Genomic DNA, 14,539 nt, shown 5'->3' on the forward strand with positions numbered 1-14,539 from the left:
CCTCCTAGGACCGCCTAGGACTGCCTAGGGCCGCCTAGGATAGCCTAGCCCGCCTAGCCCGCCTAGCTGCCCAGCCTGCCTAGCCCGCCTAGGCCCAACCCGATTTTTCCTGGCGATTTGCCCAAAAACGCCTCGGTTGCTAGGCGCTCAGTGCCTAGGCAGCCGCCTAGGGCGTTTTTTAGAACACTGGTCATGGATCCTAAGTTTACATGAACACAACAGGAATACAAAACGGGCAAAACCGAATCCGACCCACAGAGTGAGTGAAGAAAGCGATATGATCATAGAATACAAGGGGATTGGGGTTTATTTTGTCAAGTTGTGCTATCACCACTCACTAACGATGGCGTGCTGTCTCGATTTCGATTAGGAAGGGAAAACCCTCCTCCACCCACTACATACATACCCTCCCACCAACCCTTTTCATTTTTTCTTTTTTCCTTTATATTTTAATTTCTCTGTCTGTGACTATCTCGTACTTGCACTCAGAAATATAAAAAGGCCACCATTTTCTGAGTTTGGTATGCTCTTTTGGGCTCTCAGTCTCAGATTTGCTTGTTTCTGAAGAACTACAGATAACACAGAAGATAACCCATCTGAGCATGTGAGTTTCTTGTTCTCTCTCTCTCTTCATGTTCTGTAATTGCATCTCATTGGGTATGTTTTTCTGGGAATGTTTTATTGGATGCCTCTCTCTCTCTCTCTCTGCAGATTAGATAATGTGAGATTAGGAGATCTGTGTGAGATTCAATTGTCTTATTGTTCTTGTAATAGAATCTGATTGATTTCTAGCATTTTTTTCAGTGGTTTAAAACTTGTTATGTTGCCTTGGTGGATTCTCAAATGCAAAGTTTAAAAATTGTTTTGTAAAGAGACCTGCTTGATCAATTCCTCTGTGTTTTTATACCATTTGGATGACTTTCGACTTCGAGGTTTAAAAATTTGGTACGTAAGGGTAATGTCTCGATGCAACCACACTAACAAAACTTGTATGAAATGCAATGCAATGCAACATTTTCGATCGATTTATCTCCGGTTACTTTCTTCGTCACAGCAACTAATGACAACAAAGGCTAACCGAGTGGTGATTATTGTTGTTTTTGAGTTATGGGGGTTGGCTTGAACTTTTGGTGCCCGTTTAGAATATGTTCGGTTTGCAGGACAAGTTATGGAGGCATATCATTTCTAGTAAAGCAGACCTATCTCGAGTTTGTAACACGAAGCTAAAGTCACTGAGATTGATTATGTGTCTCAGATATTTCTGCTAAGATGAGAGGAGCAAGTTTGTGGCAGCTTGGCCAGTCAATCACCCGGCGTATTGCTCAGGGTGATAAGAAGGCTGTAGCTCGTCGATACTTTGCCTCAGAAGCTGAGCTAAAAAAGACAGTCCTCTATGACTTCCATGTTGCAAATGGCGGTAAGATGGTGCCTTTCGCTGGATGGGGAATGCCTATTCAGTACAAGGACTCAATCATCGATTCCACCATAAACTGCAGGCAGAATGGTAGTCTGTTTGATGTCTCCCATATGTGTGGGCTGAGCCTTAAGGGGAAGGATTCCATATCTTTCCTTGAAAAGCTCGTCATTGCTGATGTTGCTTCGCTTGCCCCTGGAACGGGGACACTCACTGTCTTTACAAATGAGAAGGGAGGGGCAATTGATGACTCTGTGATTACCAAGGTTACTGACGACCACATATACCTGGTGGTGAATGCTGGATGTAGGGATAAAGATCTTGCTCACATTGAAGAGCATATGAAGGCATTCAAGGCTAAAGGGGGAGATGTCTCGTGGCACATCCATGATGAGAGATCTCTTCTAGCTCTCCAGGTCAATCCTTTGATTCAAATATTCACTCATCTTTGTTGATTCATATTGTTATTGTACTGAATCTGCCATATACTCGTGTTTTCAAGATATTCACTTGCCCATTTGATAGAACTGGCGTGTGTGATTGCGGTGTTGCATACTGCAAATTTGTCTGATTCAACTGCATTTGAATTTGTAATTGTCTGATTCATTTACTGCTCCTTTTCTCCTACATAAAAAAAAATTCAGTTTCAAAGAAATTCAAGCTGCAATTAGAAGATAGGTTGTTTAGTTCAATTGAAACTTATTTGTGTTGATTTGACCAATAATTCGATCAGTTAAAACTGCTGCAGTTACGATAATGAAGTAGGCTCACAATTGGACACAGTTTGATTTTGATTCAATAGCTGATCAAAATATTACTTGAGAGTAACACTAGGAGTTTTTTTTCTCTTTTTTCGAGCAGGGTCCTCTTGCTGCCCCAACCCTTCAACACTTGACAAAAGAGGATTTGAGCAAGTTATATTTTGGAGAGTTCCGAATTTTGGATATCAATGGTGCACACTGCTTTCTTACAAGGACTGGGTATGTTTCCTCCCATCTCTTTTGTGGTTTTTTCCAAAGCAAGCAATTTACTTTGCACAGTGTGGGGATTATTGCAACGTTGCCGTCTGCGAATTCAGCTGATGACCCTTGGTTTATATCATTTTATGGTTTTTTGTGGGTGCTCAGACTCTAGTTAGTCATTTCTCTTTGCCTCGTATGCATTCATGTAATTGTTAAGAAAATGATTGAAGATGATGAGTGAAGCAATTTTATTCTGTTATGTGCTCTTCTTTGGTGATACAAGAATTTGCCATTTCAACTGCCTTATTGGAGTGAGCGTGATTGACATTGGATTGCACTTTTCACTGAGAATTTTAGGTACACCGGTGAAGATGGATTTGAAATCTCGGTTCCTGATGAGAATGCAGTGGATCTTGCGAAGGCAATCTTGGAGAAATCCGAGGGGAAGGTGAGGCTGACAGGTCTGGGTGCTCGTGACAGTCTCCGACTGGAAGCTGGGTTGTGTTTATATGGCAATGACATGGAGCAACACACAACACCTGTGGAGGCTGGACTCACATGGGCCATAGGGAAGAGAAGAAGGGCAGAGGGCGGCTTTCTTGGCGCTGAGGTAATACTCAAGCAACTCGAGGAAGGTCCTAAAATCCGGCGTGCTGGTTTCATCTCATCAGGTCCACCTGCTAGAAGCCACAGCGAGATTCAGAACGAGAAAGGTGAAACCATTGGGGAAGTCACAAGTGGAGGATTTAGCCCCTGCCTGAAGAAAAACATAGCGATGGGTTACGTGAAGTCTGAATCACACAAGGCCGGAACCAAAGTTAAGATCATTGTCCGAGGAAAGGCTTATGATGGAGCTGTCACGAAAATGCCTTTCGTACCTACAAAATACTACAAGCCAACATAATTCAAGCGTGGTACATCATCAACGGGTTTCTATTCGGTTTCCCTTTTGATTTCTTGATAAAACTTGACTGTTTCTGTCAATGCCAATTTCCATTTTCCACTTGCTTATGAATCTGGAGTGAAATGGAATACATTTTTATCTTCAAGGTAACATATTTACATGGTAGATTCTTCAAATCGAGATCCTCTCTGGATCTCGCAGTCCAGAGGCTCCTATTAGGCCATCTTACTAACTCACCTCACACAAACCAAGAATTCGAATCTCACTCTCTTTCTTGGATGGTTCGAATTATTTGGTCCGTTGGCTCCGGACTGCGAGGTCCGGAGAAGATGTGAATTCAGGTTCTTCTTGCCGACTTGGATGAACTTTTACTGTAGTTATTGAATGTTGCACATAAAAAATTAACGTAAAGATACTATTTTTTTACTTTGACCAAAAGATAACATAATGAACTGTGAGATTATATTGACCAGAATGTCGCTTATCAAAGTCAACCAATCAAAGGTAAGGCAGTGCCCCAAAGTCAACATTTCAGGTCAATCTAAGCCGTCTAATCTAGGCAGTTTTCTGGTAAGCATGATCAGAACTCAGAACGTCCTCCCCCAACTAGGGCATGAAAATTATGTTTAAAAAGTCAATACCACTAATTAAGCGCAAAGCTGGGTTGTTTGACGCCAAATAAAGCCTAATTAGACGAATTAAGAAACAAATTGTAGTGTGAAAATTTGAGTGTTTACATTAGATTTTGTATGTTACACCATTGTACAAAGAATCAAATGAATTGCTAAATTCTAAAGTAACTAAAAGAATCAAAGAATTTTTCCTTTCTTTCTGTTTGTACAAAATCTGATGAACTACTTAGAAAAGCTTGCAACCGAATTCGTCTATTGGTTCTCCGTTCGAACGATACAAAGCTGATTTCGATGCAAGTTCTCTGAGTTGCTCCAAGCTTCTTCCCAACTGCATTGCAACCTTCATTTCGAAAATCCCCCCATTTTCTCTCTTCTCCAAGTCTTGTTCTCCAAGTGTTGCTTCAATTGAATCTTCCAACTTGTTAAAGAAGCCGGCGCAGTTTCTATACATCTCAAATACCATCCCTACTTGCGCGCCATGCTGAAAAGCATTCACTATGCTAGCCAACGAGCCTGCAGCCACTGCTGCAACCGCGGCAGTGGCTGATCCATGGCCTACAAAAGCGGATCCAACAGCCGCAATCCCAGTAAGCACAGGGCCCGAAACTGCCAAAATCTTGTTGATCTTTAGAACCAAGCTCCCTAATCTCTCATAGTCTTCAATGTCCTTGCTCTTCACAACTTGAATAATTTCTCTCATTTCACTTTCAAGTTCTTCACTCCATCCATTCATATTCTTTCCCTTCTGGGATTTCAGTTTCCTTGGATTTTGGGATTGAACAACATTTCTAGGCCACCAAACAGCCGGCTCAAATTTTTTGGGGAATTTTTCGAGCATGGCACCAAGTAACGGAAGAGGGTAAGCTTTGTCAAGAGCCAAAACCTTCTCCATTGTCTCCTTCACATCTTTCTCAGTAGGATCACGAAGAGCAAACACCGTCTCAATTTCACTCTGGAGCTGCCTGAACAACCTCGTAGCGTTGCGCTGCTCCTCGGCGAGCTGCGAAGGCTGGATCTTGTTCATGATAAGCAGCATTCCGGTGGCTGCGGAAAACAAAATAGCCGATGAAATGTTCAATGCCAAAACGGACGTTCCAGCAGCTGCATTAACTCCGGCCATGAGGGAAGCGGAGAGAGTGATCATGTTGATAGAGCTAAGTAAGAGTGCGTTCCAGTTATTGCGCTGCTCGCCAATGTTTGCGTGCATCTCCACTCTGTCCGCCACCGCCTCTAAGAGCGCGTAGAGCTGAGCTGTGGAAACTGTAGGAGTTGCTGTTGCTGCAGACTGATTGTTATTATACAAATCGATGTTTTCGTGTTTCAGAACTTGTTCCTTCAACTGGAGGCCTTCGAGGACGAGCTTCGTCGTTTGTTTGGGGACAGTGAAGCGGACTCTTGGGAGCTTGGGGACATGAATGGCGGCATTTATGGTTCTGTTTGAGGAAGAACAACATGAGGGAGAAGAGAAGAGGAGAGATGAAGTTTGGAGGGAAGCCATTTGATTGGTTGGGGTGCTGTGTTTTGTTAAAGTGTTGAGAGCAGATGATCTGAGGTGGGTTTTCAGTTCGGAGGAGGAGGAGGAGAGGAGAGAGTTGGGAATGGAGGAAGAGGGTGAGATGTGGTGGGTATATATATGGAGAGAGCCGAAAAGCGAAGAAGGGGTCAGATTTGGAAATTATTGACTGGACTTGGCTTATTGGCTGACCTGTTAGCTGCAGCGTGACCCATTCCCTTATTTTTTAATTTTCCTCGTCAAAATTTGGTCCACTATTTTGCATTGCCTTCACTCGTTATCTCTCTCTCATTTCATGCAAACATGTAAGTACGTATTAGCATAGGTAAGAATTTCAAACACGATACGTTACACGACTTAAAATTTATACTAATATCACACGATTAACATTGTTGTGTCAATTGTTAAATTATTGTACAAGACACTTGTATGTCGTCAATATATAATGTATTATTGATATCATGTCTATATTGCAGGACAAAAAATAACAATCAATGAACAAAGTTCAATAAATTGGTGCCATGTGAGATATGAAATGAAAGTTCACGAAAGAAAGTAATACAATTACAACAGCAGAGAGTAGCATGACATTGTGTTATTATGTTTTTTATTTTATTTTATTTTATGGTATTTTACATATCAATAAACATGTGGATTAACACATAATATAAAGGAGTAAACCAAAACATCGACAATACCTGTGTTCACCACTAATTAATTTATATTTGAATAGACCGATAGCATACGTAATTAACAATTTGGTTTTATTAATCTAAAGTCCAACGTACAAGTTTCTGACCTCTAATTTGAAGTGGTCCGTCTTCACCTGCATGCTATTTTTTGGGTGGACCGAGTGTCCCCTCCCAACTACTAGTTTTCAAACCTCAACTATATATTTTACGGATATTCTAGTTTTATAATTGGCGTATTTTTCTTTCTGTTTTTCTTTATTTAATTTGTCACTAAACAATCCATAGTGGAGTGGTGGCCTCTATTATATTGGAACTAGATCCTCTCCGGACCCGCGGACCAATAATCTTAAACCGTTCACGTAAAACTGTGCGGCTCAAAGTGAATTCCTCACCCACGCCATCATGATGTCCCTAACCCACGCCGCGGGTTGTCCCTCATCTGGTATTCCTCGAATGCCAGGATAGGCACGTGTTATATGAAGGTGGACATGTAGATATAAAACACACCACCCCTTCTTGGTTGGTCGATGTAAGATGTTATTGTGCTCTTTCCCTTGTCTCAGAAAACCTCCATGAAAATCTTTCAAGTTTTCTGATTTACTGTCCCAATATATTGGGAACTAGATTTTACTCAAAAGAAAAAAGAGAGATGCGTAGAGGCCTGAAGCTTCATAGAAATCCAGATCTGATGACGGTAATGTGTGGAGAAGGAGATAGCGACGGAGGGAGAGAGTAGTTGTTGTGGGAGTTTGGCATGTTTCTTTTGCTCTGGATGCTCCAGAGAAAACTGGATTTACGTCCCTATTATATTAGCTCATTAATACTTCATGCACATATTTCTTGGATAATTATTGTGCTTTTTTAGACCCGTTTTGCTATCATTTTCAAGACAGTTAATGACCGTCATCTTGTAGGTAATATTACATTAATATTTGACAAAAAAAAATGTCAAATTCAACGAAACAAAATATCGTCAATATTACGCGATGAAGAAGTTTAATAGCTCAAATGTAAAATGTTTGTTTATTTTATTTTTGGTTCACATTCCGTCCACCGTTGCAATTGATTCACTCTCACTCATGCAATATTTGAATAATTATCTACCCTTTGTTTTGGTCAATTTCAGAATTTTACATGCAATTTGAAGAGATCTCTCTTCGTTACTTGATTTTTCTCGGTCAATATTAATAAACTTGCAATTTGAAGAGGTCTCCCAGTCACTAGTTTTCAAACCTCAACGGATTGGATTCTAATTTTTTAAACGCAATCTTTCTTCTTCTGTTTTTCCTTAATTATTATTATTTTTTGGTCAAAACTTGCGCTAATCTCATTTCCTTCACTTGAATTGAATCGGTAGTGGAGCTGTGGCTTAACTTACCATTTCATGCTTTGAGTTTATTAACTCATGAATGTTTTTATCTACAAATTACGGTCTCCTATATATACAAAAGTAATTTACTAAAATTTATATATTATATTTAGAGAACTCTTTTTTTATCAATTAAAAGAGAATGAAAACATAATTTAATCTCGTTTCGGGCTCAATTTCTGTGACACTGGTGAATCGCACGATGGTGAACAGAAGAGGCTGAAATGTCTTTGTGAGTTTTTTCGGTCTCTGAAAGGGAAACTGCTGTGATGAAGCCACCAACTAAATTTTTTTTTTAAAAAAAAAAAACATAACTTAATCCCATGTACATAATGAATAAAAATATCAAAAAAGAAACATTAAGATAATTTTACACAAACACAACTGGTCTCACACAAATTTTCCGCATGATAGAAGTTTAAAAAAAATTGAAATACGAAGTAAACAAAAAAAATTATTATAATATTTCACCTTGAAATTGAGTAACATATATATATAAATAAAGAATTATATTTATTATAATTTAACAAAAGATAATAAAAAAATATTGATATGAATAATCAACGGACCTAACCCAACAGAAAATTGACTAAACCCAATCATTCCTCTCAAAATTGGAAATTTGTAACGAAGAAATTCTGATGGGGTCGATTGCAAAGAAGGGGTTGCAGCAGTACTTGCTTCAACTTCAGCATCATCCGCTCAGAACCAAGGTCAAATTCTATGCCTTTTATCAAATTATCAGTCTCACTTTTTTTCTGGGATATCTTGATTTCCTCTGTTTTCTATCTTAAACCCCTGTTTGGCTCCCGAGAAAGTTGAGGAAGCCCCCAAAGACTGAATTTTTTTTGTACGTTTAGATTGCTTTCTCATTTGGGTTTTATCAAAGATGCTGTATTTTCAGCTCATATCCCTTAATTGTGATTAGTAGTTAATTGGTTTTTCGAGCTGAATAATATGAGTGTAACAAGTTGTTAATTGGGAATTTTTGGTGATCTTCATATTGTTTGTTATCTGAACAGGCAATTACTGCGGGGGTTTTGTCAGCGATCAGTGACATAGTGTCGCAGAAGCTCACCGGCATTCAGAAACTTCAGATAAGACGGCTCCTTCTCAAAGTGGTAAGGTCCATTAGGATTCCATATCGCCGATTTTATGAAAGTTTGTATCTTTGATCTGGGTATTTGTGCATACTGTATATGAAAGAAAAAGGGATTTTCAAAAGTAGCAAAGTTGGTTTAAACTCGTTGTTCGATCATTTGAACCTAATTTTATGCTTTTGTCGAAAAATATGTCTTCTAGCATTTGCTATGATATTGAAGTGTTTTGTAGATTCACTTTCTCACAGACGTTCGATCATACATTCTATTTGAGATACCTTGTCAAACTAATTTCATAAGCACTACAATATTGTTTGGTACCGAAATTTAGATGAAAGTTTGGAATTTTTGTTCCCCTCTCATTTAATGTTTGAGTAGGGCATGATGGTTAAAGCCTCTTAACATGAGAAAATGCAAAATATGCAGCATTACTGTCGGAGATGATGGTTAAAATCTATTTTGCAGCCGTAATTACAATTATTTCCAGGTGATAATATAGTTTGTTGTTGTCTGTAAGAAGTTTGGTTCGATGAAATTGTAAATCTGCTAAGATGTTTTAATGTGTATAACTACTGTGGCATATATTTTACATGTATAACATTTCTAAATGCAGCTTCTAGGAGCTGTTTATCTTGGACCATTTGGGCATTTCCTGCATACCATACTAGATAAGATTTTCAAGGGGAAGAAGGATTCAAAAACAGTAGCAAAGAAGGTAGGCTATACTTTCCTTCATGCTCCCATTTTCCATTCCCCCGCCTCCACGAAAAAAGTGGAAGAACGTTTTGGTCATTCTAATATTCCTGATGAAATTATTATTTCAGGTGCTGGTGGAACAGCTGACGGCTTCTCCCTGGAATAACTTGGTTTTCATGCTTTACTATGGGTTGGTTGTGGAGGGTAAGTATATGTGAAAACCTTCGATCTCAACATTTTGTTTATGTTTTAAATGTTGCCATGTGAAAAATACAGTTGGAATGCAGCAGTACCTATGTGCCCCTTAAGATTTGTTTGTTTAAGATCTAAAGTTGTAGTATTTAAATATTAGTCAATCAAACAGCTCTTAAATTTTCAAAGAAAGCAGCCTGTAAGAGGCACACTAGCAGATACGAGTGTTTAGCGTAAGTTAGTGTGACAGATGGTGTGAACGTTGTTGCTTAATTGTCTAATGGAGAAGTTAAAAACAGGACGACCTTGGATGCAAGTGAAAAGTAAAATCAAGACGGACTACCCAAAGGTTCAATACACATCGTGGACGGTATAGTTCTCTTCCTGTTATGATTTATACTATTACTATGACATACGACAATGTAAAACCATTCATAATCGTAAAACCTTACATGGTTGGAAATGCAGTTCTGGCCTGTTCTGGGGTGGATAAATCACCAGTATGTGCCACTGCACCTCCGTGTCATCTTCCACAGCTTGGTCGCTTTTGGCTGGTACATACTATAAACTTAAACCTCCTTTTTGCTCTATGATATACATTTAATTCATTCTTCTTGATTCGTTAACAAACTGCCTTGTACTTTCCTTTTTTTTTTTTTCAGGGGAATTTTCCTAAACTTGCAGGCAAGATCTGTGGCCTTACCAAAAGCCTAGTGAAACCGATGAAATTTTTCGATTGGCCTCAGATGATTTGTTGCCCCCATTGAGTTATTCTAGTTAGCTCACAGATGATCTCTCTTGAACAATTATGAACTCCAAATACTAGATGTAAGTCATGGATTCCCTTTTTCTTGTATGCTGGATGTTGTAGAAAATATTCTCAATGAATAAAACGAGTGATCTGTTTTCATTATTTTTTGCCAAACGAGTGTAAATTGGCATGTTACAAATCAAAGAGGTTTGTCGTACAGTCTAACTGGAATGACAGTGTGATTAGAGGTGGCAAATCAACTCATTGAGTTGCTAATAGGTACCCATCAAGACCCAGTTAATTTGACGTCACCATAATATAGAAGTGAGATTGGTAGTGGTGAAGAGTGTAAGGTGAAATCAAACTAAATGAGTTTTAATAGGTACCCATTAACAATTAAATTGGTTGATTTGTCACCTCTAACTGTGACAATATCTCAAGTTAATTACTCAATGTTATATAAAAACGTTCATGAAATTGTGATTGGCTTGAGATAGTGACACAGTGGATGCACGTTTCATATAAACTGCCTACGATTCCAAATCTAAGCATTATTTTGCTTACCGTGTTGGTGTTGGAGACCACACTTTGCATCATTGCATTGCATGTGAATGAGATAGCGCAAAGCTCTCGGAGCGAGGGGACAAGAAATATATAAAACAAGCTTGGAGATTGGAGGGCAAATGACTCAGTCTCTAATGTTCTTTAAATAATATTAATCTAACATATTGGCGATCTCACCTTCAATTAAGGGTTGAATGTTGCACCGAGTCACTGACCGTGATGCTCGTGGTCAAATCGGGTTTCCATTATATTATGATAAGTGTTAGGTTTGAATATCGTAAATAGCAAATTCGATATCAATTTATTCTCCTATATTTTAGAAAAGACGTGGAGTACTTGAAGCTAACGGAACTAGGAGCAAAATTGAGCGCAATGATGTTCCATAATTTATACAACTGATCCATTTAGTGGGATAAAACTTTGTTATTGTTCGACTTGGAATATTAAAAAATTGGTTTTTGTTATTGAAAAACACGTATAAAATTAACTTTGGGATGGCTTACTAATCACACATGTTGTGCATCCCCCAAGTCAGATGCTTGTAATACAAGATTGTGAAATAATTCAATTAAGACTTATACTAATTAATTAGTAGCTAGCTAGGAAGGATTTTCAAAGATTAAACACTTTAACAAAGATAGGTCATGAACTTAGGTTATGTAGGTTAATTTGACTGATTCGAGCTAGGTTATATTGAGTTGCAAATAAAGAAGAAAACCACCACTATTGTGAACAACACATCATCTTTGCACTATTCCAAATAATGAAGAAAACCACTACACAATAATTAGGAGTTGAATGAACCACTACAAAGATCCCTTCGTTTTAGAGGATGAGGAGAAGCAGTGCCACTAGCAGGCTACTAGGCCATTACCAAAATTGAGAGATAAACTAAGAAAATGTAGACCAATAATTTATGATAATTTTGAATTGAGGAAAACCACACTTATCACATTTCTAATAAAGTTATAGAACCGACTAACACATACGGATCTCATCTCTATTAAAGAGGTGATATTAACTTATATATGGTACTGGTTTGGTCTTTGAATTCAATTAAATAAGAGCCATGAGAAGTCACATTTGTCTCGATATGCCATTGGACGTACCAATGATCTACTCGCTAGGGCTGTTTATAAGTCAATATCTGTATCCCATTGTGTCACATGCTCAAACCCCAAGAGATAATAAGCCATGAGATTAGATGACTCGTGTTCATGGAGATGAAGGAGTATATTCAAACTTTGTTTTGTGTCTACCATTTGCCTCTCCTACAATACCATTTTAATTAGTTTTGCATGAATGTTATATGTAAGGAATAGAAACTAATCAATATCAGAAAAATAATTGACTGTATGGAGCTGTCAATCTCTTCCTTGAACTTTAATTTTAGCCGATTGCCCCCTTAAACTTTTCTAATTAGCCAATTTTCTTCTTAAACTTTAACTTTAGCGCTCCCCTAAACTTTTATAAATAGCCAATTCCTTCCCCCCAACGTTAGATATTAAGAATTTTAATCTATCTTGATCACGGAAACAACACATAATTGGCTAAATTAAAGTTCATGAAGGAAATTGACAGCTGCATACAAGTTCAGGGGACGAATCAACAAATGCCTCTTTAAATTAAACATATTATAATACATTGTTAGTTTAAGATTCTACCACGACTTCTCCAGTGTAGATAAGTCATTCTATATGCATTAAGCAAGGCAGTGTTGTTGTATAAATACCATACCGAGTACAAATATTTCACTACTTCATCCTCTATGCCTAGGCAATCCACAACTCCAACCACCAGACCCACAACCAATATACAACTCATATACAAATATATAATAATAATTCGATCAAGCCAAAGAAAGTATGGCAGCTTTTCAAGCTTCAAGCATCTTTTGCTTGATGGGATCACCTAATCAAATGCGTTTTCAAAAACGAGTAATCAAAGCTACTACCAATAATACTCCAAAATTCCAGGTGAGTCCTCCAACTTCTCCTCCTCCCAAGCTCCCAACCAAAAGTTTTATCCAGAACTTGGAAAACGATTATTTCCACTCTTCCATCAAAATCAACACCACTGGCAATATGTCAGATGATCCAACGGTGATTCCTAAGCTGTATGCAATCATGGAAGCCATTGCAGACAGAGTGGAGATGCATAAGAACATCGGAGCTCAGCGTGACAATTGGAACCATCTCCTTTTAATCTCCATCAATGCAATAACTCTCACTGCTGCAACCATGGCAGGACTTGCAGCTGCTGCTAGTACTATTTCTACTGCAAAAGCACCCTTTATGGCTCTCAAGCTCTCTTCCACTTTTCTCTACGTATCCGCCACCGCCATGCTGGCGGTGACAAACAAAATCCAACCGTCCCAGCTCGCCGAGGAGCAGCAGAACGCGGCGAGGCTGTTCAAGCAGCTCCATGCACAGATTCAAACAACCCTATCTCTCAACAACAACAGTGTAAGTAATAATATTAATAATGTGGATGTGAATGAAGCTATAGATAAAGTGTTGGCATTGGACAGGGCTTACCCTCTTCCTTTGTTAGGTGAAATGCTCGACAAGTTTCCCAAAACTGTGGAGCCCACAGTGTGGTGGCCAAGAGTACAGAATCATCAAAATAGGGTTCGGGGGGTTGAAGGTGATTTAGTACATGGGAATAATGGGTGGAATGAGAAGTTGGAAGAGGAGATGAGAGAGGTTGCTAGGGTTTTGAAGAGCAAGGATGTGCCTGAGTACTTGAGATTGACTGAAATAGCCTTGAAAGTCAACAGAGTTTTGGCTATTTCTGGTCCTATTTTAACTGCCCTTGCAGCTTTGGGGTCTAATTTTGTGGGTTCAAGTAGCAATCTTGGGGTGTGGGGAGTAATGGTAGGGGTCATATGTGGAGCTTTGGCTAGTGTTGTGAATACATTGCAGCATGGTGGGCAAGTTGGGATGGTGGTTGAAATGTACAGGAGCAATGCTGGTTTTTTTAGGCTGATGCAAGAGAGTATTGAATCAAATTTGAGAGAGAAACAAGTTGAGAGGAGAGAGAATGGGGGAGTGTTTGAATTGAAGGTGGCTTTGCAGCTTGGAAGGAGCTTATCAGAACTCAATCTTGCTGTTTTCCCTGAAAAGTTTGCAAGCAAGCTATTCTAGGGTTGTTGTATATATGTTGGTTTTGGCTTTACCAATTCGGTTAGTTTTTGTCACTTTTGTGTTGTAATTTGTACATTATTGCCTAATTTTAATTTGTTCATACAAATAATCACCATGTCTCGAATAAGATTAATCAAGTGTCAAATTGCTTTTCAATGATTCGAACTTTTGAGTTTTTAGGTTTTTCTTCAAACATTATTGTTATAAAAACCCACTCAATTAAATAATGGTCATTTTAGTGTTTTCTTGACTTAATGTACTTGTCTATACTTTTGGCTACAACTAAATGTATTAGCGAGTTTTTTATTCCTCTAATTTTTTATAAGGACGGTCTTTGAATGAAAAATTGCATGAATTAGTGCTTTTAAGATAGTTAAATTAAACAAAAAGTATACAACAATCAATCGAGTAACGTAGTTCACTAAAATCTAACTGAGAGTGATGGAGCTAGCCTCAAAGCCCAAAATCAAAATTTCCAAACTTTTAGGCTCAAATCCATACTTGTTACTTGGTAGTGAATATCTTTGTTGGAGAAAAGAGGGAAGGCATGCAAGGGGAATTGCAGCTCATGATTAATTTGAAATCTGCTAGCTGCAGTAGCCAT

The 14,539-nt window shown here is 38.5% G+C and overlaps 4 protein-coding genes across 4 annotated transcripts; 3 read left to right on the forward strand and 1 right to left on the reverse strand.

The window, feature by feature from the left end:
• The first annotated feature begins 251 nt into the window (after positions 1-251).
• On the forward strand, positions 252-3,425 carry LOC103446734 (aminomethyltransferase, mitochondrial). The gene is made up of 4 exons (XM_008385863.4): positions 252-604; positions 1,256-1,830; positions 2,276-2,394; positions 2,734-3,425. Exons 2-4 carry the CDS (start codon positions 1,270-1,272, stop codon positions 3,278-3,280), a joined length of 1,227 nt encoding a protein of 408 aa, XP_008384085.3. The 5' UTR covers positions 252-604; positions 1,256-1,269; the 3' UTR covers positions 3,281-3,425.
• Positions 3,426-3,966: 541 nt separating this feature from the next.
• Positions 3,967-5,496, reverse strand: LOC103446872 (probable F-box protein At4g22030). Its single transcript, XM_008386027.4, has one exon. The coding sequence runs from the start codon at positions 5,408-5,410 to the stop codon at positions 4,139-4,141; it is 1,272 nt and encodes a 423-aa protein (XP_008384249.3). The 5' UTR covers positions 5,411-5,496; the 3' UTR covers positions 3,967-4,138.
• Positions 5,497-7,857: 2,361 nt separating this feature from the next.
• Positions 7,858-10,387, forward strand: LOC103446735 (peroxisomal membrane protein PMP22-like). Its single transcript, XM_008385866.4, has 7 exons — positions 7,858-8,199; positions 8,509-8,607; positions 9,200-9,301; positions 9,411-9,486; positions 9,774-9,844; positions 9,943-10,028; positions 10,137-10,387. Exons 1-7 carry the CDS (start codon positions 8,128-8,130, stop codon positions 10,186-10,188), a joined length of 558 nt encoding a protein of 185 aa, XP_008384088.1. The 5' UTR covers positions 7,858-8,127; the 3' UTR covers positions 10,189-10,387.
• A 2,011-nt stretch (positions 10,388-12,398) lies between these two features.
• LOC103446873 (probable F-box protein At4g22030) lies at positions 12,399-13,988 on the forward strand. Its single transcript, XM_008386028.3, has one exon. It carries the CDS (start codon positions 12,655-12,657, stop codon positions 13,933-13,935), a length of 1,281 nt encoding a protein of 426 aa, XP_008384250.1. The 5' UTR covers positions 12,399-12,654; the 3' UTR covers positions 13,936-13,988.
• The last annotated feature ends 551 nt before the right edge of the window (positions 13,989-14,539 follow it).

This window comes from Malus domestica, chromosome 10, assembly GCF_042453785.1.
Source record: "Malus domestica chromosome 10, GDT2T_hap1".
NCBI lineage: Eukaryota > Viridiplantae > Streptophyta > Magnoliopsida > Rosales > Rosaceae > Malus > Malus domestica.